The sequence below is a fragment of the Oncorhynchus clarkii genome, chromosome 13 (assembly GCF_045791955.1).
Source record: "Oncorhynchus clarkii lewisi isolate Uvic-CL-2024 chromosome 13, UVic_Ocla_1.0, whole genome shotgun sequence".
NCBI lineage: Eukaryota > Metazoa > Chordata > Actinopteri > Salmoniformes > Salmonidae > Oncorhynchus > Oncorhynchus clarkii.
In genome coordinates, this window is record NC_092159.1 from 7,167,519 (window position 1) to 7,191,821 (window position 24,303).

Below are 24,303 nucleotides of genomic sequence, written 5' to 3' on the forward strand. Positions count from 1 at the left end.
GAGACTTTCTCTTTTCCACCTGCCTTTTGTAGATTTAGGCGTACATTTTTGAAAAATCTCTGCAAATGCTACTCCTGCAACTGCTGCTACTCCTGCTCCTGCTATTCCTGTTGGTATTCCCAAAGCTAGTACCAATACTCCTGTTGCTGCTCCTCCTGCTACTCCTCCTAGTACTGCTGCTACTACACCTTCCCCTGCTCCTCCTCCTGCTGCTCCTTCTCCTGCTACTCCTCCTAGTACTGCTGCTAGTACACCTTCTGTTGCTCCTGTTGCTGCTTCTCCTTCTCCTGCTTCTCCTTCTCCTGCTACTACTGCTAGTACACCTTCTGTTGCTGCTTCTCCTTCTCCTGCTGCTCCTTCTCCTCCTAGTACTGCTGCTAGTACACCTTCTGTTACTCCTGCTTCTCCTTCTCCTGCTACTACTCCTAGTACTGCTGCTAGTACACCTTCTGTTGCTCCTGTTGCTGCTACTCCTCCTCCTGCTGCTACTCCTCCTAGTACTGCTGCTAGTACACCTGTTGCTCCTGTTGCTGCTACTCCTTCTCCTCCTGCTACTCCTTCTCCTCCTGCTACTCCTTCTAGTACTGCTGCTAGTACACCTTCTGTTATGCATGCTGCACCTCCTCCTCCTGCTGCACCTCCTCCTGCTGCTCCTCCTCCTGCTGTTTCAGTAGTGTCTGAAGCTGTCCTCTTCATCCTTTGGACATCTTCACATTGTGTCGTCACAGACTCACAAGAGAACTCTTCTATAAACACCTCTTTGGTGTTTCCGGTTGCACTCATCACTGCTCCAGTCTTCCCCAGCTGAATGATCCCCAGACCAGATACTGAAAAAGACCGTTAGACAACAAACTTTAAAAGACATGTATTTTCCTTGGTTATCATCCCTGTATGTAGTGGAGGTGAGTTGGACTCAAGCTCTACTGGTGAGGTACTACCTGAAGCATAAACTACGTGTCACCTTCAACTTGAGACAGAATGTCCTCTTGGCCTAATGGTTAAGGTGTTGGTTTTATATGCGGGAGACCAGGGTTCAGATCTGACTGGTGACACAGATGTCAAGTGGAGAGGACACCACTAAACATATGTAGAGGGAACCAATCAATACTTACAGTCAGGGGAGATATAAAAAGAGGACTGTAGGCTCTGCTCAAACATCACAACACTGACGCATGCTCTGCTCAAACATCACAACACTGACGCATGCTCTGCTCAAACATCACAACACTGACGCATGGTGGGCGACTCTGAAATGACATCACCTTGTCAGTGAACCGACCGTACCTGTATCATAATTCTGCTTCATCTAATACGTTACAACCACTACTCCACTAATGCATTACAACCACTACTCCACTAATACAGCTTCATCTAATGCATTACAACCACTACTCCACTAACACAGCTTCATCTAATGCATTACAACCACTACTCCACTACTACAGCTTCATCTAATGCATTACAACCACTACTCCACTAACACAGCTTCATCTAATGCATTACAACCACTACTCCACTAACACAGCTTCATCTAATGCATTACAACCACTACTCCACTAACACAGCTTCATCTAATGCATTACAACCACTACTCCACTAACACAGCTTCATCTAATGCATTACATGCATCTAATGCATGTCTCCTGACCCCTCCTGTCTCAGCCTCCAGTATTTATGCTGCAGTAGTAGTTTATGTGTCGGGGGGCTAGGGTCAGTTTGTTATATCTGGAGTACTTCTCCTGTCCTATTCGGTGTCCTGTGTGAATCTAGGTGTGCGTTCTCTAATTCTCTCCTTCTCTCTTTCTCTCTCTCGGAGGACCTGAGCCCTAGGACCATGCCCCAGGACTACCTGACATGATGACTCCTTGCTGTCCCCAGTCCACCTGGCTGTGCTGCTGCTCCAGTTTAAACTGTTCTGCCTTAATATTATTCGACCATGCTGGTCATTTATGAACATTTGAACATCTTGGCCATGTTCTGTTATAATCTCCACCCGGCACAGCCAGAAGAGGACTGGCCATCCCACATATGCTCTCTCTAATTCTCTCTTTCTTTCTCTCTCTCGGAGGACCTGAGCCCTAGGACCATGCCCCAGGAATACCTGACATGATGACTCCTTGCTGTCCCCAGTCCACCTGACTGTGCTGCTGCTCCAGTTTCAACTGTTCTGCCTTATTATTATTCGACCATGCTGGTCATTTATGAACATTTGAACATCTTGACCATGTTTTGTTATAATCTCCACCCGGCACAGCCAGAAGAGGACTGGCCACCTCACATAGCCTGGTTCCTCTCTAGGTTTCTTCCTAGGTTTTGGCCTTTCTAGGGAGTTTTTCCTAGCCACCGTGCTTCTACACCTGCATTGCTTGCTGTTTGGGGTTTTAGGCTGGGTTTCTGTACAGCACTTTGAGATATCAGCTGATGTACGAAGGGCTATATAAATAAATTTGATTTGATTACAACCACTACTCCACTAATACAGCTTCATCTAATGCGTTACAACCACTACTCCACTACTACAGCTTCATCTAATGCATTACAACCACTACTCCACTAATACAGCTTCATCTAATGCATTACAACCACTACTACACTAATACAGCTTCTGCTACTCCGTCTTACTGACTGACTGGGAAAACCACTGGGATTATCTATGGACAATGTCTTCCTGAGAAGATGTGTTCTGGGTCCAGGAAACTGGCCCCCAGTAAGACACTGGTAACACTGGCATGCTTAGTACCACGGTTCAATAACATGTCTTCCGTTATCAAGTTTATAGAGGTGGTAAAATAATTAGGAAAAGGAGCTGCGTGTGGTGGGGATTCTCCACAGCCAGTAGTACTGGTGTTAGTGATCGACAATCTGCCGTGGGTCTGCGGATGGGTGCACGTTGTTCAGATGGGTGTGAACCTTCAACACCCGATGTCACAGGAAGGCCATAAAGATCAACAAGAACAACAACCACCCGAGCCACTGCCTGTTCACCCCGCTATCATCCAGAAGGCGAGGTCAGTACAGGTGCATCAAAGCTGGGACCGAGAGACTGAAAAACAGATTCCATCTCAAGGCCATTAGACTGTTAAACAGCCGTCACTAACATTGAGAGGCTGCTGCCAACATACAGACTCAAATCTCTGGCCACTTTAATAAATTTACTTAATAAAAGGAATCACTAGTCACTTTAAATAACACCACTATAATAATGTTTACATACCCTACATTACTCAACTAATATGTATATACTGTACGCTATACCATCTACTGCATCTTGCCTATGCCGTTCGGCCATCGCTCATCCATATATTTATATGTACATATTTCTTATTCATCCCGATACGTTTGTGTGTATAAGGCAGTTGTTGTGAATTTGTTAGATATTACTGCATTGTCGGAACTAGAAGCATAAGCATTTCGCTACGCTCGCATTAACATCTGCTAACCATGTGTATGTGACCATTAACATCTGCTAACCATGTGTATGTGACCATTAACATCTGCTAACCATGTGTATGTGACCAATAACATCTGCTAACCATGTGTATGTGACCATTAACATCTGCTAACCATGTGTATGTGACCAATAACATCTGCTAACCATGTGTATGTGACCAATAAAATTTGATTTGAACATCTCTTCCACACACTGAATGACAGTTCAGAGGGGAATCCAACGTAGTAACACAACCTGCCCAGTAGATGGCAATACGTATCGTAGGCCTATTCAAACTGAGAGGAGTGACCAGTAAGTTCTAATTCATCATTCTATGGCAGTGACATCACAGATGTTGTATTTCTGATTGTGTATTCTGTAGTACAGCGTGAACACAAGATAAGAAAATGTCAAAATTGAATGATTCTGGATTGCAAAATATTATCAAAGTATTGTTAGAACATCTGCACATTATTTCATTTTGTTTTAATGGAACGCTGGAGTAGCCTCGGATCACCGCGGAAGCAGATAACAAATGGAAACGTACCCTCTGTTTTGCATTCAAATTGACAACGTGGTTGCAGGATCTTCTATCCACCCGACTCCGGATCGAGTTGAATCCCCAAAACCGGACTTTTCTGTCGACTGGTGCACCTAGTGTGGATACAGGTGAAAGCTGCAGACTGGCAGGTTCACATGGTCTTATGGGTTACACACGGAAACAAATCTCCAATCACCTGTTTGAACATGCAGAAAAGTGGGCGTGTCTATCAGTCCGAGCATAAAGTGTCAGCAGTTGCTGTGTTAACATGTTTTATCTCCCTGTGACAGATATAACTCTCCTTATAAGAACGGTACACGTCAAACTATTTGGTACTTTATTTGTTTATACTTGCATGCAAGGCACAATATACAGATATAACCAGTGACCGGTAACCATACTTCCTTATTATATATTTTAACCATGAAATGACCCATGTTTCACCACAGAGACATAATAGTAACATTATTTACATTGAAAGTGTAACAACATTTAGTTTGGTCCCTAAACATCCCAATAAAGATGAAGATCAATAGCCTGACGTTAACAGGTACACCGCAACAGGTTCCTGTCATTATTCTAACGAGAGAAACAAGCGTGCCCTGCCATACAACGCTCTCTTCCCCGTCAAATAGTCATCTCTAACATATATAACTGGCCCCATATACGGGGGAAGAGTCATCCCTAACATATATAACTGGCCCCATTTACGAGGGAAGAGTCATCCCTAACATATATAACTGGCCCCATATACGGGGGAAGAGTCATCCCTCACATATGTAACTGGCCCCATATACGGGGGAAGAGTCATCCCTCACATATATAACTGGCCCCATATACGGGGGAAGAGTCATCCCTAACATATATAACTGGCCCCATATACGGGGGAAGAGTCATCCCTAACATATATAACTGGCCCCATATACGGGGGAAGAGTCATCCCTAACATATATAACTGGCCCCATATACGGGGGAAGAGTCATCCCTAACATATATAACTGGCCCCATATACGGGGGAAGAGTCATCCCTCACATATATAACTGGCCCCATATACGGGGCGTGAGAATGAAATGTGCAAGAGTTTAGAACACGGAATAAGAATGTGGGTATAACCAATGGAACTCTGGAATGTAGAATGTGGGTACAACCAATGGAACTCTGGAATGTAGAATGTGGGTACAACCAATGGAACTCTGGAATGTAGAATGTGGGTACAACCAATGGAACTCTGGAATGTAGAATGTGGGTACAACCAATGGAACTCTGGAATGTAGAATGTGGGTACAACCAATGGAACTCTGGAATGTAGAATGTGGGTACAACCAATGGAACTCTGGAATGTAGAATGTGGGTACAACCAATGGTACTCTGGAATGTAGAATGACACTTCTGTTCTAGTCAGTCATCTTCGAGGCACTTGGACATTGATTATCATTTCATGACCCAGGCATATCACATTGACCTCCGTAGTGTTGTGGGTCGAGCAGGCCGCCATTGTTGAGGTCGGAGATGAAAGGTCATTGTGCTTAAGAGGTGCTTCCTGTGGTGAGCGATGTGGTTCTCTTGGCTGCGTTTTCCTCCACTGTGAAAGTGTAGTTGTACTGTAAACACACAACATGGTTAACACACTACAACAGACCCCACAGTAACACAACATGGTTAACACACTACAACAGACCCCACAGTACCACAACATGGTCGACACTACGATGGACCCCACTGTAACACAATCAATACCATGCCCACTGGGGTGGCAGGGTAGCCTAGTGGTTGGACTAGTAACCGAAAGGTTGCAAGATTGAATCCCCGAGCCGACAAGGTACAAATCTGTCGTTCTGCCTCTGAACAAGGCAGTTAACCCACTGTTCCTAGACCAGTTAACCCACTGTTCCTAGACCAGTTAACCCACTGTTCCTAGACCAGTTAACCCACTGTTCCTAGACCAGTTAACCCACTGTTCCTAGACCAGTTAACCCACTGTTCCTAGACCAGTTAACCCACTGTTCCTAGACCAGTTAACCCACTGTTCCTAGACCAGTTAACCCACTGTTCCTAGACCAGTTAACCCACTGTTCCTAGACCAGTTAACCCACTGTTCCTAGACCAGTTAACCCACTGTTCCTAGACCAGTTAACCCACTGTTCCTAGACCAGTTAACCTACTGTTCCTAGACCAGTTAACCCACTGTTCCTAGACCAGTTAACCCACTGTTCCTAGACCAGTTAACCCACTGTTCCTAGACCAGTTAACCTACTGTTCCTAGACCAGTTAACCCACTGTTCCTAGACCAGTTAACCCACTGTTCCTAGACCAGTTAACCCACTGTTCCTAGACCAGTTAACCCACTGTTCCTAGACCAGTTAACCCACTGTTCCTAGACCAGTTAACCCACTGTTCCTAGACCAGTTAACCTACTGTTCCTAGACCAGTTAACCCACTGTTCCTAGACCAGTTAACCCACTGTTCCTAGACCAGTTAACCCACTGTTCCTAGACCAGTTAACCCACTGTTCCTAGACCAGTTAACCCACTGTTCCTAGACCAGTTAACCCACTAGGCCGTCATTGAAAATGAAAATGTGTTCTTAACTGACTTGACTAGTAAAATAAATACATAAACACACACACCTCATTTTCAATGTCCTGGACAGACTTGATGCGAATGTTGTTCAGAGTGTTTGTTGGAGTCTAGGAGGAGAGAAAGACACAGTTTAGACTCATGGTATTTCAGAGTGTTTGTTGGAGTCTAGGAGGAGAGAGAGACACAGTTTAGACTCGTGGTATTTCAGAGTGTTTGTTGGAGTCTAGGAGGAGAGAGAGACAGTTTAGACTCATGGTATTTCAGAGTGTTTGTTGGAGTCTAGGAGGAGAGAAAGACACAGTTTAGACTCGTGGTATTTCAGAGTGTTTGTTTAGAGTCTAGGAGGAGAGAGAGACAGTTTAGACTCGTGGAGGAGAGAGAGAGAGTTTAGACTCATGGTATTTCAGAGTGTTTGTTGGAGTCTAGGAGGAGAGAGAGACAGTTTAGACTCGTGGTATTTCAGAGTGTTTGTTGGAGTCTAGGAGGAAAGAGAGACTGTTTAGACTCATGGAGGAGAGAGAGAGAGTTTAGACTCGTGGTATTTCACCACTGGGAGTAAAAGTAGTCCCTGTCACTTTACCAGTAAAACGATGGCAGTTGGTATTTCAACTTACCGTGCCGTTCGTTTGGGTCTTGAACTTGGGGTGTAGAGTGAAGGGAACACCATCTATGGCTGGAGAGGGAGGAAGAGAAGAGAGATGGAGGGAAGAAAGAGCGAGAGAGAGAGGGATGGTGGAAGGAGAGGGAGGGTGGAGAGGTATTTGGTATTTTGGTAGGATCCCCATTAGCTGTTGTAAAAGCAGCAGCTACACTTCCTGGGGACCACACAACATGAAACATTACATAATACACTTCCTGGGGACCACACAACATGAAACATTACATAATACACTTCCTGGGGACCACACAACATGAAACATTACATAACACACTTCCTGGGAACCACACAACATGAAACATTACATAATACACTTCCTGGGGACCACACAACATGACACATTACATAATAAACTTCCTGGGGACCACACAACATGACACATTACATAATACACTTCCTGGGGACCACACAACATTACATAATACACTTCCTGGGAACCACACAACATGACACATTACATAATACACTTCCTGGGGACCACACACAACATGACACATTACATAATACACTTCCTGGGGACCACACAACATGACACATTACATAATACACTTCCTGGGGACCACACAACATGACACATTACATAATACACTTCCTGGGGACCACACAACATTACATAATACACTTCCTGGGAACCACACAACATGAAACATTACATAATACACTTCCTGGGGACCACACAACATGACACATTACATAATACACTTCCTGGGGACCACACAACATTACATAATACACTTCCTGGGAACCACACAACATGACACATTACATAATACACTTCCTGGGGACCACACACACAACATGACACATTACATAATACACTTCCTGGGGACCACACAACATGACACATTATATAATACACTTCCTGGGGACCACACAACATTACATAATACACTTCCTGGGGACCACACAACATGAAACATTACATAATACACTTCCTGGGGACCACACAACATGACACACTACATAATACACTTCCTGGGGACCACACAACATGACACATTACATAATACACTTCCTGGGGACCACACAACATTACATAATACACTTCCTGGGAACCACACAACATGACACATTACATAATACACTTCCTGGGGACCACACACAACATGACACATTACATAATACACTTCCTGGGGACCACACAACATGACACATTATATAATACACTTCCTGGGGACCACACAACATTACATAATACACTTCCTGGGGACCACACAACATTACATAATACACTTCCTGGGAACCACACAACATGAAACATTACATAATACACTTCCTGGGGACCACACAACATGAAACATTACATAATACACTTCCTGGGGACCACACAACATGAAACATTACATAATACCTTTCCTGGGGACCACACAACATGAAACATCACATAATACACTTCCTGGGGACCACACAACATGACACACTACATAATACACTTCCTGGGGACCACACAACATTACATAATACACTTCCTGGGAACCACACAACATGAAACATTACATAATACACTTCCTGGGGACCACACAACATTACATAATACACTTCCTGGGAACCACACAACATGAAACATTACATAATACACTTCCTGGGGACCACACAACATGACATAATACACTTCCTGGGGACCACACAACATTACATAATACACTTCCTGGGGACCACACAACATTACATAATACACTTCCTGGGGACCACACAACATTACATAATACACTTCCTGGGGACCACACAACATTACATAATACACTTCCTGGGGACCACACAACATGAAACATTACATAACACACTTCCTGGGGACCACACAACATGACACACTACATAATACACTTCCTGGGGACCACACAACATGAAACATTACATAATACACTTCCTGGGGACCACACAACATTACATAATACACTTCCTGGAGACCACACAACATGAAACATTACATAATACACTTCCTGGGGACCACACAACATGAAACATTACATAATACACTTCCTGGGGACCACACAACATGACACATTACATAGAGAGAGGGAGGAGAGAAAGGTAGGTAGAGAGAGTAGAGGTAGGTAGAGAGAGAGAGGTAGGTAGAGAGAGGGAGGAAGGTAGAGAGGGAGGAAGGTAGAGAGAGAGGTAGGTAGAGAGAGGGAGGAAGGTAGGTAGAGGTAGAGAGAGGGAAGATAGGATAGAGAGAGGGAGGTAGGTAGAGAGAGAGAGGAAAGTAGGTAGAGAGAGTAGAGGTAGAGAGAGGGAGGAAGGTAGGTAGAGAGAGGAAGGTAGGTAGAGAGGAAGGTAGAGAGAGGGAGAGGAAGGTAGAGGGAGAGGAAGGTAGAGAGGGAGGGAGGAAGGTAGGTAGAGAGAGGGAGGAAGGTAGGTAGAGAGAGGGAGGAAGGTAGAGAGAGAGAGGGAGGAAGGTAGAGAGAGAGAGAGAGAGAGAGGGAGGGAGGTAGAGAGAGAGGAAGGTAGAGAGAGGGAGAGGAAGATAGAGAGAGGGATGATAGGAAGGAAGTTAGAGAGAGGAAGGAAGTTAGAGAGAGGAAGGAAGGAAGGGAGAGAGAGGAAGGTAGGTAGAGAGAGGAAGGTAGGTAGAGAGAGGAAGGAAGGTAGAGAGAGGGAGGAAGGTAGAGAGAGTAGAGGTCGAGAGAGGGAAGATATGATAGAGAGAGGAAGGTAGGTAGAGAGAGGAAGGAAGGTAGAGAGAGGAAGGAAGGGAGAGGGAGGAAGGTAGAGAGAGTAGAGGTCGAGAGAGGGAAGATATGATAGAGAGAGGAAGGAAGGTAGAGAGAGGAAAGTAGGTAGAGAAAGGAAGGAAGGTAGAGAGAGGAAGGAAGGTAGAGAGAGGAAGGAAGGTAGAGAGAGGAAGGAAGGTAGAGAGAGTAGAGGTAGAGAGAGGAAGGAAGGTAGAGAGAGGAAGGAAGATAGAGAGAGGGAGGAAGGTAGAGAGAGTAGAGGTCGAGAGAGGGAAGATATGATAGAGGAAGGAAGGTAGAGAGAGGAAGGAAGGTAGAGAGAGTAGAGGTAGAGAGAGGAAGTAAGGTAGAGAGAGTAGAGGTAGAGAGAGTAGAGGTAGAGAGAAGAAGGAAGGTAGAGAGAGGAAGGAAGGTAGAGAGAGGAAGGAAGGTAGAGAGAGGGAGGAAGGTAGAGAGAGTAGAGGTCGAGAGAGGGAAGATATGATAGAGAGGAAGGTAGGTAGAGAGAGGAAGGTAGGTAGAGAGAGGGAGGTAGGTAGAGAGAGGAAAGTAGGTAGAGAGAGGAAAGTAGAGAGAGGAAGGAAGGTAGAGAGAGGAAGGAAGGTAGAGAGAGTAGAGGTCGAGAGAGGGAAGATATGATAGAGAGAGGAAGGAAGGTAGAGAGAGGAAGGTAGGTAGAGAGAGGAAGGTAGGTAGAGAGAGGAAAGTAGAGAGAGGAAGGAAGGTAGAGAGAGGAAGGAAGGTAGAGAGAGGAAGGAAGGTAGAGAGAGTAGAGGTCGAGAGAGGGAAGATATGATAGAGAGAGGAAGGAAGGTAGAAAGGAAGGAAGGTAGAGAGAGGAAGGAAGGTAGAGAGAGTAGAGGTAGAGAGAGGAAGGAAGGTAAAGAGAGGAAGGAAGGTAGAGAGAGTAGAGGTAGAGAGAGGAAGGAAGGTAGAGAGAGGAAGGAAGGTAGAGAGAGGGAAGATATGATAGAGAGAGGAAAGTAGAGAGAGGGAGGAAGGTAGAGAGAGTAGAGGTCGAGAGAGGGAAGATATGATAGAGAGGAAGGAAGGTAGAGAGAGTAGAGGTAGAGAGAGTAGAGGTAGAGAGAGGAAGGAAGGTAGAGAGAGGAAGGAAGGTAGAGAGAGGAAGGAAGGTAGAGAGAGTAGAGGTCGAGAGAGGGAAGATATGATAGAGAGAGGAAGGTAGGTAGAGAGAGGAAGGTAGGTAGAGAGAGGAAAGTAGGTAGAGAGAGGGTGGAAGGTAGAAAGAGGTAGAGAGATGGAGGATAGGTAGAGAGAGGGAGGAAGGTAGGATAGAGAGAGGAAGGTAGGTAGAGAGTGGAAAGTAGGTAGAGAGAGGGAGGATAGGTAGAGAGAGGGAGGAAGGTAGAGAGAGGTAGGTAGAGAGAGGGAGGATAGGTAGAGAGAGGTAGGTAGAGAGAGGTAGAGAGAGGGAGGATAGGTAGAGAGAGGTAGGTAGAGAGAGGTAGAGAGAGGGAGGATAGGTAGAGAGAGGTAGGTAGAGAGAGGTAGAGAGAGGGAGGAGAGGTAGAGAGAGAGAGAGGATAGGTAGAGAGAGTCAGTACATCAGTCTTTATAACATGTACAGTAGCTGTCTCTTTTCTAGAAGTGTTTTCTGAATTTTGGTCAACCTGAGATGCCGTAGATGTTGCTGCTGTCAACCACTTTGTCCACAGCTTCGTTCAATTGGAGGTTGCTGCGGCGATGGCTGAGCTTCCTGCCAGGGGGCATGGGTGGAGCGTTGCTATGGAGACAGGGAGACCCAAGTCAGTCTGTGGAACTCTGAGGAGAGGTTTACCATCACTCTCACCTGGCTCTAAGATCCACCTGGCCACAGAGAGAGAGGGTTACCATCACGCTCACCTGGCCACAGAGAGAGGGTCACCATCACTCTCACCTGGCCACAGAGAGAGGGTTACCATCACTCTCACCTGGCCACAGAGAGAGGATTACCATCACTCTCACCTGGCTCTGAGATCCACCTGGCCACAGAGAGAGAGGGTTACCATCACTCTCACCTGGCCACAGAGAGAGGGTCACCATCACTCTCACCTGGCCACAGAGATAGAGGGTTACCATCACTCTCACCTGGCCACAGAGAGAGGGTTACCATCACTCTCACCTGGCCACAGAGAGAGAGGGTTACCATCACTCTCACCTGGCCACAGAGAGAGAGGAGTACCATCACTCTCACCTGGCCACAGAGAGAGAGGGTTATCATCACTCTCACCTGGCCACAGAGAGAGGGTTACCATCACTCTCACCTGGCCACAGAGATAGAGGGTTACCATCACTCTCACCTGGCCACAGAGAGAGGGTTACCATCACTCTCACCTGGCCACAGAGAGAGAGGGTTACCATCACTCTCACCTGGCCACAGAGAGAGAGAGGAGTACCATCACTCTCACCTGGCCACAGAGAGAGAGGGTTACCATCACTCTCACCTGGCCACAGAGAGAGGATTACCATCACTCTCACCTGGCCACAGAGAGAGGATTACCATCACTCTCACCTGGCCACAGAGAGAGGATTACCATCACTCTCACCTGGCCACAGAGAGAGGATTACCATCACTCTCACCTGGCCACAGAGAGAGAGGGTTACCATCACTCTCACCTGGCCACAGAGAGAGGGTTACCATCACTCTCACCTGGCCACAGAGAGAGAGGGTTACCATCACTCTCACCTGGCCACAGAAAGAGGGTTACCATCACTCTCACCTGGCCACAGAGATAGAGGGTTACCATCACTCTCACCTGGCCACATAGAGAGGGTTACCATCACTCTCACCTGGCCACAGAGAGAGAGGGTTACCATCACTCTCACTTGGCCACAGAGAGAGGATTACCATCACTCTCACCTGGCCACAGAGAGAGAGGGTTACCATCACTCTCACCTGGCCACAGAGAGAGAGGGTTACCATCACTCTCACCTGGCCACAGAGAGAGAGGGTTACCATCACTCTCACCTGGCCACAGAGAGAGTGTTACCATCACACTCACCTGGCCACAGAGAGAGGGTTACCATCACTCTCACCTGGTCACAGAGAGAGAGGGTTACCATCACTCTCACCTGGCCACAGAGAGAGAGGGTTACCATCACTCTCACTTGGCCACAGAGAGAGGATTACCATCACTCTCACCTGGCCACAGAGAGAGAGGGTTACCATCACTCTCACCTGGCCACAGAGAGAGAGGGTTACCATCACTCTCACCTGGCCACAGAGAGAGAGGGTTACCATCACTCTCACCTGGCCACAGAGAGAGTGTTACCATCACACTCACCTGGCCACAGAGAGAGGGTTACCATCACTCTCACCTGGTCACAGAGAGAGAGGGTTACCATCACTCTCACCTGGCCACAGAGAGAGAGGGTTACCATCACTCTCACCTGGCCACAGAGAGAGAGGGTTAACCTTCACTCTCACCTGGCCACAGAGAGAGAGGGTTACCATCACTCTCACCTGGCCACAGAGAGAGAGGGTTACCATCACTCTCACCTGGCCACAGAGAGAGGGTTACCATCACACTCACCTGGCCACAGAGAGAGGGTTACCATCACTCTCACCTGGTCACAGAGAGAGAGGGTTACCATCACTCTCACCTGGCCACAGAGAGAGGATTACCATCACTCCCACCTGGCCACAGAGAGAGGGTTACCATCACTCTCACCTGGCCACAGAGAGAGGGTTACCATCACTCTCACCTGGCCACAGAGAGAGGGTTACCATCACTCTCACCTGGCCACAGAGAGAGGGTTACCATCACTCTCACCTGGCCACAGAGAGAGGGATACCATCACTCTCACCTGACCACAGAGAGAGTGTTACCATTAGGGGTTATAGTCAGAGAGATGTCCTGTGTAGGTCCCACCTGGTTAATAGAAGTTAACCAGGCCAGTAGCCACACACCAAGATCTGAGTCTCTCAGCTGAGAGCTACCTGGAAGGCAGGTGTATAGTACCTGGGTCTGAGAGGTAACAGTCTCACCTAACCTAGTCTCACCTGGGTGGGAGGTCTAAGGTAACAGGCTCACCTGGGTGGGAGGTCTAAGGTAACAGTCTCACCTGGGTGGGAGGTCTAAGGTAACAGTCTCACCTGGGTGGGAGGTCTAAGGTAACAGTCTCACCTGGGTGGGAGGTCTAAGGTAACAGTCTCACCTGGGTGGGAGGTCTAAGGTAACAGTCTCACCTGGGTGGGAGGTCTAATGTAACAGCCTCACCTAGGTGGGAGGTCTAAGGTAACAGCCTCACCTGGGTGGGAGGTCTAAGGTAACATCCTCACCTAACCTCGGCTCACCTGGGTGGGGGGGCCTAAGGTAACAGTCTCACCTGGGTGGGAGGTCTAAGGTAACAGCCTCACCTGGGTGGGAGGTCTACGGTAACAGTCTCACCTAACCTAGTCTCACCTGGGTGGGAGATCTAAGGTAACATCCTCACCTAACCTCGGCTCACCTGGGTGGGAGGTCTAAGGTAACAGTCTCACCTGGGTGGGTCTAAGGTAACAGTCTCACCTGGGTGGGAGGTCTAAGGTAACAGTCTCACCTGGTTCTGAGGGGCAGTGGAGGAAAGGTCAGGCCCAGGGATAGATACCTGACTGAACAGCTACCTGGCTGAGCAGCTACCTGGCTGAGCTACCTCGGCTACCTGGCTGAGCGGCTACCTGGCTGAACAGGTGAGGGTGTACTGTACATGGGTCTCAGGGGTAGTTACTGGGGTCTGAGGAGGTAGTTACTGGGGTCTGAGGGGGTAGTTACTGGGGTCTGAGGAGGTAGTTACTGGGGTCTGAGGAGGTAGTTACTGGGGTCTGAGGAGGTAGTTACTGGGGTCTGAGGAGGTAGTTACCTGGGTCTGAGGAGATAGTTACCTGGGTCTGAGGAGGTAGTTACCTGGGTCTGAGGAGGTAGTTACTGGGGTTTGAGGAGGTAGTTACTGGGGTCTGAGGAGGTAGTTACTGGGGTCTGAGGAGGTAGTTACTGGGGTTTGAGGAGGTAGTTACTGGGGTCTGAGGAGGTAGTTACTGGGGTCTGAGGAGGTAGTTACTGGGGTTTGAGGAGGTAGTTACTGGGGTCTGAGGAAGTAGTTACCTGGGTCTGAGGAGGTACAGTGCCTTGCGAAAGTATTCGCCCCCCTTGAACTTTGCGACCTTTTGCCACATTTCAGGCTTCAAACATAAAGATATAAAACTGTATTTTTTTGTGAAGAATCAACAACAAGTGGGACACAATCATGAAGTGGAACGACATTTATTGGATATTTCAAACTTTTTTAACAAATCAAAAACTGAAAAATTGGGCGTGCAAAATGATTCAGCCCCCTTAAGTTAATACTTTGTAGCGCCACCTTTTGCTGCGATTACAGCTGTAAGTCGCTTGGGGTATGTCTCTATCAGTTTTGCACATCGAGAGACTGAAATTTTTTCCCATTCCTCCTTGCAAAACAGCTCGAGCTCAGTGAGGTTGGATGGAGAGCATTTGTGAACAGCAGTTTTCAGTTCTTTCCACAGATTCTCGATTGGATTCAGGTCTGGACTTTGACTTGGCCATTCTAACACCTGGATATGTTTATTTTTGAACCATTCTATTGTAGATTTTGCTTTATGTTTTGGATCATTGTCTTGTTGGAAGACAAATCTCCGTCCCAGTCTCAGGTCTTTTGCAGACTCCATCAGGTTTTCTTCCAGAATGGTCCTGTATTTGGCTCCATCCATCTTCCCATCAATTTTAACCATCTTCCCTGTCCCTGCTGAAGAAAAGCAGGCCCAAACCATGATGCTGCCACCACCATGTTTGACAGTGGGGATGGTGTGTTCAGCTGTGTTGCTTTTACGCCAAACATAACGTTTTGCATTGTTGACAAAAAGTTCAATTTTGGTTTCATCTGACCAGAGCACCTTCTTCCACATGTTTGGTGTGTCTCCCAGGTGGCTTGTGGCAAACTTTAAACGACACTTTTTATGGATATCTTTAAGAAATGGCTTTCTTCTTGCCACTCTTCCATAAAGGCCAGATTTGTGCAATATACGACTGATTGTTGTCCTATGGACAGAGTCTCCCACCTCAGCTGTAGATCTCTGCAGTTCATCCAGAGTGATCATGGGCCTCTTGGCTGCATCTCTGATCAGTCTTCTCCTTGTATGAGCTGAAAGTTTAGAGGGACGGCCAGGTCTTGGTAGATTTGCAGTGGTCTGATACTCCTTCCATTTCAATATTATCGCGTGCACAGTGCTCCTTGGGATGTTTAAAGCTTGGGAAATATTTTTGTATCCAAATCCGGCTTTAAACTTCTTCACAACAGTATCTCGGACCTGCCTGGTGTGTTCCTTGTTCTTCATGATGCTCTCTGCGCTTTTAACGGACCTCTGAGACTATCCCAGTGCAGGTGCATTTATACGGAGACTTGATTACACACAGGTGGATTGTATTTATCATCATTAGTCATTTAGGTCAACATTGGATCATTCAGAGATCCTCACTGAACTTCTGGAGAGAGTTTGCTGCACTGAAAGTAAAGGGGCTGAATAATTTTGCACGCCCAATTTTTCAGTTTTTGATTTGTTAAAAAAGTTTGAAATATCCAATAAATGTCGTTCCACTTCATGATTGTGTCCCACTTGTTGTTGATTCTTCACAAAAAAATACAGTTTTATATCTTTATGTTTGAAGCCTGAAATGTGGCAAAAGGTCGCAAAGTTCAAGGGGGCCGAATACTTTCGCAAGGCACTGTAGTTACCTGGGTCTGAGGAAGTAGTTACCTGGGTCTGAGGAGGTAGTTACCTGGGTCTGAGGAGGTAGTTACCGGGGTCAGAGGGGGTAGTTACCTGGGTCTGAGGAGGTAGTTACCTGGGTCTGAGGAGGTAGTTACCGGGGTCTGAGGAGGTAGTTACCTGGGTTTGAGGAGGTAGTTACCTGGGTCTGAGGAGGTAGTTACTGGGTTCTGAGGGGGTAGTTACTGGGGTCTGAGGGGGTAGTTACTGGGGTCTGAGGGGGTAGTTACCGGCGTCAGAGGGGGTAGTTACCTGGGTCTGAGGGGTAGCGGAGGGGGGTTCTGGTCCAGCGAGAGCTGACGGAGGTCAAGGCTGAGGCTGCGAGGCTTTGCCTGGGGTAGAGGGCTGGAGAAGGGCCCCTTCTTACACCACATCACATAGCCATGCATGTCCCTGAGACAGACAGGACAACGCACCAGTTAGGACAGACACACCGACCCCTGATCTCCCAGACACACCGACCCCCCTGATCTCCCAGACACACCGACCCCTGATCCCCCAGACACACCGACCACTGATCTCCCAGACACACCGACCCCTGATCCCCCAGACACACAGACCCCTGATCTCCCAGACACACCGACCCCTGATCTCCCAGACACACCGACCCCTGATCTCCCAGACACACCGACCCCTGATCTCCCAGACACACCGACCCCTGATCTCCCAGACACACCGACCCCTGATCTCCCAGACACACCGACCCCTGATCTCCCAGACACACCGACCCCTGACCCCCCAGACACACCAACCCCAGATCTCCCAGACACACACTGAGAGTAGCTCAATGGAGGATCTTCACTCAAATGTTGTTATTTTGTCCAGGACCAAGCTACATTAGTGGGATGTCTGTGTGTGTCTATCTGTGTCACTCTCTTTGTGTGTGTGTGTGTGTGTGTGTGTGTGTGTGTCTGTGTCTGTGTCTGTGTGTGCGAGTGTGCGTGTGTGTGTGTCTGACCCTAAGCAGGTGTAGTGTTGCAGCATCCTCCTCGTCTTAGCAGTCAGTTTGATGTCCAGTACAGCAGTCTCCACACCGCCCACTGGCACCATTCGGACACACACACGCTTCTTCTTAGACACGGAGGCCCCTGGACACACACACACACATTTTTGAATACTTAAAAAAAAATCCTGTTCAAAATGGAGATTCAGAGGGCATATAGAGGAACGTTCCTATAGATGTCTGGTCTAAGCCATCCAGAACATAAACACATAACATAGAGGGCATATAGAGGAACGTTCCTATAGATGTCTGGTCTAAGCCATCCAGAACATAATCAGACATGGATCACGTTAACAAAAACATAACAAAAACCACCTGAACAACTTCTGTCCTACTAAAAACAACTTCTGTCCTACTAAAAACAACTTCTGTCCTACTAAAAGCAACTTCTGTCCTACTAAAAACAACTTCTGTCCTACTAAAAACAACTACTGTCCTACTAAAAACAACTACTGTCCTACTAAAAACAACTACTGTCCTACTAAAAACAACTTCTGTCCTACTAAAAACAACTTCTGTCCTACTAAAAACAACTTCTGTCCTACTAAAAACAACTTCTGTCCTACTAAAAACAACTTCTGTCCTACTAAAAACAACTACTGTCCTACTAAAAACAACTTCTGTCCTACTAAAAACAACTTCTGTCCTACTAAAAACAACTTCTGTCCTACTAAAAACAACTTCTGTCCTACTAAAAACAACTTCTGTCCTACTAAAAACAACTACTGTCCTACTAAAAACAACTACTGTCCTACTAAAAACAACTACTGTCCTACTAAAAACAACTACTGTCCTACTAAAAACAACTACTGTCCTACTAAAAACAACTACTGTCCTACTAAAAACAACTTCTGTCCTACTAAAAACAACTACTGTCCTACTAAAAACAACTTCTGTCCTACTAAAAACAACTTCTGTCCTACTAAAAACAACTACTGTCCTACTAAAAACAACTACTGTCCTACTAAAAACAACTTCTGTCCTACTAAAAACAACTACTGTCCTACTAAAAACAACTACTGTCCTACTAAAAACTTCTGTCCTACTAAAAACAACTTTTAAATAACTTGCAGTAGTCGCTTGTTAATAAATGAGTTATGAACATTTTCCAAGTATCTGTAAAGCATGTCTGTGTTTCTCCAGGTGTTCAGGTATATAATAAGCATCTGTAAAGCATGTCTGTGTTCCTCCAGGTGTTCAGGTATTTAATAAGCATCTGTAAAGCATGTCTGTGTTCCTCCAGGTGTTCAGGTATTTAATAAGTATCTGTAAAGCATGTCTGTGTTCCTCCAGGTGTTCAGGTATTTAATAAGCATCTGTAAAGCATGTCTGTGTTCCTCCAGGTGTTCAGGTATTTAATAAGTATCTGTAAAGCATGTCTGTGTTCCTCCAGGTGTTCAGGTATATAATAAGCATCTGTAAAGCATGTCTGTGTTCCTCCAGGTGTTCAGGTATTTAATAAGCATCTGTAAAGCATGTCTGTGTTCCTCCAGGTGTTCAGGTATTTAATAAGTATCTGTAAAGCATGTCTGTGTTTCTCCAGGTGTTCAGGTATTTAATAAGTATCTGTAAAGCATGTCTGTGTTCCTCCAGGTGTTCAGGTATTTAATAAGTATCTGTAAAGCATGTCTGTGTTCCTCCAGGTGTTCAGGTATATAATGAGTATCTGTAAAGCATGTCTGTGTTCCTCCAGGTGTTCAGGTATTTAATAAGCATCTGTAAAGCATGTCTGTGTTCCTCCAGGTGTTCAGGTATTTAATAAGTATCTGTAAAGCATGTCTCTGTGTTCAGGTATTTAATAAGTATCTGTAAAGCATGTCTGTGTTCCTCCAGGTGTTCAGGTATATAATAAGCATCTGTAAAGCATGTCTGTGTTCCTCCAGGTGTTCAGGTATTTAATAAGTATCTGTAAAGCATGTCTGTGTTCCTCCAGGTGTTCAGGTATATAATGAGTATCTGTAAAGCATGTCTGTGTTCCTCCAGGTGTTCAGGTATATAATAAGCATCTGTAAAGCATGTCTGTGTTCCTCCAGGTGTTCAGGTATTTAATAAGTATCTGTAAAGCATGTCTGTGTTTCTCCAGGTGTTCAGGTATTTAATAAGCATCTGTAAAGCATGTCTGTGTTCCTCCAGGTGTTCAGGTAGATAATAAGTATCTGTAAAGCATGTCTGTGTTTCTCCAGGTGTTCAGGTATTTAATAAGTATCTGTAAAGCATGTCTGTGTTTCTCCAGGTGTTCAGGTATTTAATAAGTATCTGTAAAGCATGTCTGTGTTTCTCCAGGTGTTCAGGTATTTAATAAGCATCTGTAAAGCATGTCTGTGTTTCTCCAGGTGTTCAGGTATTTAATAAGTATCTGTAAAGCATGTCTGTGTTCCTCCAGGTGTTCAGGTATATAATGAGCATCTGTAAAGCATGTCTGTGTTTCTCCAGGTGTTCAGGTATTTAATAAGTATCTGTAAAGCATGTCTGTGTTTCTCCAGGTGTTCAGGTATTTAATAAGTATCTGTAAAGCATGTCTGTGTTCCTCCAGGTGTTCAGGTATTTAATAAGCATCTGTAAAGCATGTCTGTGTTTCTCCAGGTGTTCAGGTATTTAATAAGTATCTGTAAAGCATGTCTCTGTGTTCAGGTATATAATAAGTATCTGTAAAGCATGTCTGTGTTTCTCCAGGTGTTCAGGTATTTAATAAGTATCTGTAAAGCATGTCTGTGTTCCTCCAGGTGTTCAGGTATTTAATAAGTATCTGTAAAGCATGTCTGTGTTTCTCCAGGTGTTCAGGTATTTAATAAGTATCTGTAAAGCATGTCTGTGTTCCTCCAGGTGTTCAGGCGGGAAGCAGGTACTCACTAGGCTCCAGGTGTTCAGGTATGTAACAGTACCCATGAGGAACAGTCTCCTTGTCTGAGATCACCTGGACATCTGATACTACCATACCACCTGACATGTCCTAGAGAGGGGGAAGATGTCATTTAGGCACGTGGCTGTCTGAGTCCACGTGTGTGTGTGTGTGTGTGTGTCTGAGTCTGTGTGTGTGTCTGTCTGAGTCCGTGTGTGTGTGTGTGTGTGTGTCTGAGTCTGAGTCTGTGTGTGTCTGTCTGAGTCTGTGTGTGTGTCTGTCTGAGTGTGTGTGTGTGTCTGAGTGTCTGTGTCTGAGTGTGTGTGTGTGTGTGTGTGTGTGTGTGTGTGTGTGTGTGTGTGTGTGTGTGTGTGTGTGTGTGTGTGTGTGTGTGTGTATAACACACCTTGCTGTAGCAGAGGTAGTAGCCAGCCTTCATGGCGAAGCTCCGTGTGAAGTTTGCAGCAGCTCCATCCTCAGTTATACTAATCTAGAAAGAGAGAGAGGGGAGAGAGACAAGAGAGAGGGGAGAGAGACAGAGAGAGACAGAGAGGGGAGAGAGAGGGCAGAGAGAGGGGAGAGAGAGACAGAGAGAGGGGAGAGAGAGACAGAGAGTGGGGAGAGAGAGACAGAGAGAGGGGAGTGAGACAGAGAGAGGGGAGTGAGACAGAGAGAGGGGAGTGAGGCAGAGAGGGGAGAGAGAGGGCAGAGAGAGGGGAGAGAGAGACAGAGAGAGGGGAGAGAGAGACAGAGAGAGGGGAGTGAGAGACAGAGAGAGGGGAGTGAGACAGAGAGGGGAGGTGGGGAGAGAGGGAGAGAAAGAGGGTGAGAGAGAGACACACAGAGGGTGAGAGACAGACACACAGAGGGTGAGAGAGAGAGAGAGAGAGAGAGAGAGAGGTTAAGACGCTACACACAATATTGAGAATTATTGACCTCTCCTCTATGAGCCATGCCTTTATGTAGTCTGACCTCTTACTGTCTCCTCTATGAGCCTTTATGTAGTCTGACCTCTTACTGTCTCCTCGATGAGCCAAGCCTTTATGTAGTCTGACCTCTTACTGTCTCCTCTATAAGCCTTTATGTAGTCTGACCTCTTACTGCCTCCTCTATGAGCCAAGCCTTTATGTAGTCTGACCTCTTACTGTCTCCTCTATAAGCCTTTATGTAGTCTGACCTCTTACTGTCTCCTCGATGAGCCTTTAATGTAGTCTGACCTCTTACTGTCTCCTCTATGAGCCAAGCCTTTATGTAGTCTGACCTCTTACTGTCTTCTCGATGAGCCAAGCCTGTATGTAGTCTGACCTTAAATTATCTCAATCTATTTCCTACTTATTCTACCTGTATCCCTCCCTCCTCCCTGACTCCCTTCCTACCAGGTTGAAGTCTTTGGGACAGGTGCTGCTGTTGGAGGCCCAGGCCACTGCCGTCACCGGCCTGTTGTGGGCGCCACCACCGTGCTCCATCAGAGACATCTGGAGAAGAGGAGAGGGACGGGAAGGGAGAGAAGAGAACAAAGGGGGAGGAGAAAAGGGGAAGAAGATAAGGGGACTAGAACCGGGCAGAGGAGGTTATTATGACGGTTGTTCCTGAATAAATTATCTGAAGGATTGTCAACACTGCGACGTTCTCCATTTCTCCCAACAACCACTGCTCTATCAGACAGAACATTGTGGCGCAACTATCATATGGTATAGCTGTGAAAATATACAATTATTTTTGCCAGATTTCCATATTGATATTTGGCTTTGCTAGCATAACAAAGGAATGGTTGTTTTGACGGGTAACTGCCAACATCCAGTCAATAAATAAAAGTAGCAAACTGTGAAACTAGCTAAAAACGGTGATTTGATCACTAAACCCCGGTATTAACGTTAGCTATAAATGGCCCATTGTTAGGAAAATAGCTAGCAAGGTAGCTAACCAAGCTAGCTAACATTTGTTTGCCAGGTGAGTCAAACATATTTTTTCCTTCACGTTTCGGAGATTTCACTCAGTTTTCAAAAATCCTCGTAAAAACACGGTACTTACTCTGTTTTTCGTTTCAACCTTTCTCGCTTTACACCGTAGATGAAGTCAGGTAAACAACTTTTTAGAGGCGAGCAAGAACTTCTTATGACTTTTCGTTGTCTCCTTTCCAGGAAATACAGGAGATTCTATGACTACTATTCCCATCAAGCACCGGGACATGCCAAATGATTACGCCAGCACTGCCGAAGAGGATGAGCTGGTGTTTCACCTCAGCGCCAGATGGCGCTACTGTCCTGAAATAATATTGTTGAACGCGTCCTTGCTATCTCCCTTTACTCGTTACTGTAATCTATGCAAAGAGTCTAAGTGCTTTGGGATTTAATTGTGTGATTTATGGTTTGTGTTTGGAGAAGGAGAGATAGAGAGAGAGGAGGAAAGAGAATTGGACCCAACCAAATCATGACAACTATAATATAATTACTTGACACATTGGAAAGAATTAACCAAAAAACAGAGCAAACTGGAATGCTATTTGGCCCTAAACAGAGAGTACACAGCGGCAGAATACCTGACCACTGTGACTGACCCAAACTTAAGGAAATCTTTGACTATATACAGACTCAGTGAGCATAGCCTTGCTATAGAGAGAGATCGCCATAGGCAGACCTGGCTCTCAAGAGAAGACAGGCTATGTGCTCACTGCCCACAAAATGAGGTGGAAACTGAGCTGCACTTCCTAACCTCCTGTCAAATGTATGAGCATATCAGAGACACATATTTCCCTCAGATTACACAGACCCACAAATAATTTGAAAACAAATCCAATGTTGATTAACTCCCATATCTACTGGGTGAAATTCCACAGTGTGACATCACAGCAGCAAGATTTGGGACCTGTTGCCACGAGAAAAGGGCAACCAGTGAAGAACAAACACCATTGTAAATACAACCCATATTAATGTTTATTTATTTTCCCTTTTGTATTTGAACTATTTGCACATCGTTACAACACTGTATATATACATAATATGACATTTGAAATGTCTCTATTCCTTTGAAACTTTTGAGTGTAATGTTTATTTGTGATTGTTTATTTCCCTTTGGTTTATCTATTTCACTTGCTTTGTAAACATGTTTCTCATGCCAATAAAGCCCTTTGAAATGAATTGAATTGAGAGAAAGGCATGGATTTATATATTAGTTATGATGAAGGCAGTACAAACAAAAGACACACAGATATACTGTCACACACACAGATATATACTGTATACTGTCACACACAGACCGATATATACTGTCACACACACCGATATATATATACTGTCACATACACACACACACACACACAGATATATACTGTCACACACAGATATATACTATCACACACAGATATATACTGTCACACACAGATATATACTATCACACACAGATATATACTATCACACACAGATATATTCTATCACACACAGATATATACTGTCACACACAGATATATACTATCACACACAGATATATTCTATCACACACAGATATATACTGTCACACACAGATATATACTATCACACACAGACAGATATATACTGTCACACACAGACAGATACAGTGCCTTGCGAAAGTATTCGGCCCCCTTGAACTTTGCGACCTTTTGCCACATTTCAGGCTTCAAACATAAAGATATAAAACTGTATTTTTTTGTGAAGAATCAACAACAACTGGGACACAATCATGAAGTGGAACGACATTTATTGGATATTTCAAACTTTTTTAACAAATCAAAAACTGAAAAATTGGGCGTGCAAAATGATTCAGCCCCCTTAAGTTAATACTTTGTAGCGCCACC

The 24,303-nt window shown here is 45.6% G+C and overlaps 1 protein-coding gene across 3 annotated transcripts; it reads right to left on the reverse strand.

Moving 5' to 3' along the window:
- Window positions 1-4,294: 4,294 nt before the first annotated feature.
- Window positions 4,295-22,656, reverse strand: LOC139424332 (multivesicular body subunit 12A-like). Of its 3 annotated transcripts, none has more exons than XM_071176064.1 (10): window positions 22,524-22,656; window positions 21,869-21,967; window positions 20,899-20,982; window positions 20,504-20,603; window positions 17,609-17,738; window positions 16,903-17,043; window positions 11,519-11,631; window positions 7,166-7,224; window positions 6,599-6,658; window positions 4,295-5,573 (listed from the first exon to the last, which is right to left on the reverse strand). In XM_071176064.1, exons 2-10 carry the CDS (start codon window positions 21,965-21,967, stop codon window positions 5,499-5,501), a joined length of 861 nt encoding a protein of 286 aa, XP_071032165.1. In that variant the 5' UTR covers window positions 22,524-22,656; the 3' UTR covers window positions 4,295-5,498. The 3 variants fall into 3 exon arrangements, with proteins under 3 accessions (XP_071032165.1, XP_071032164.1, XP_071032166.1); XM_071176063.1 differs by having other exon boundaries at window positions 21,869-22,043; window positions 22,524-22,651; XM_071176065.1 differs by lacking the exons at window positions 4,295-5,573; window positions 6,599-6,658 and adding an exon at window positions 6,935-7,029 and having other exon boundaries at window positions 21,869-22,043; window positions 22,524-22,652.
- Between the last annotated feature and the right edge of the window lie 1,647 nt (window positions 22,657-24,303).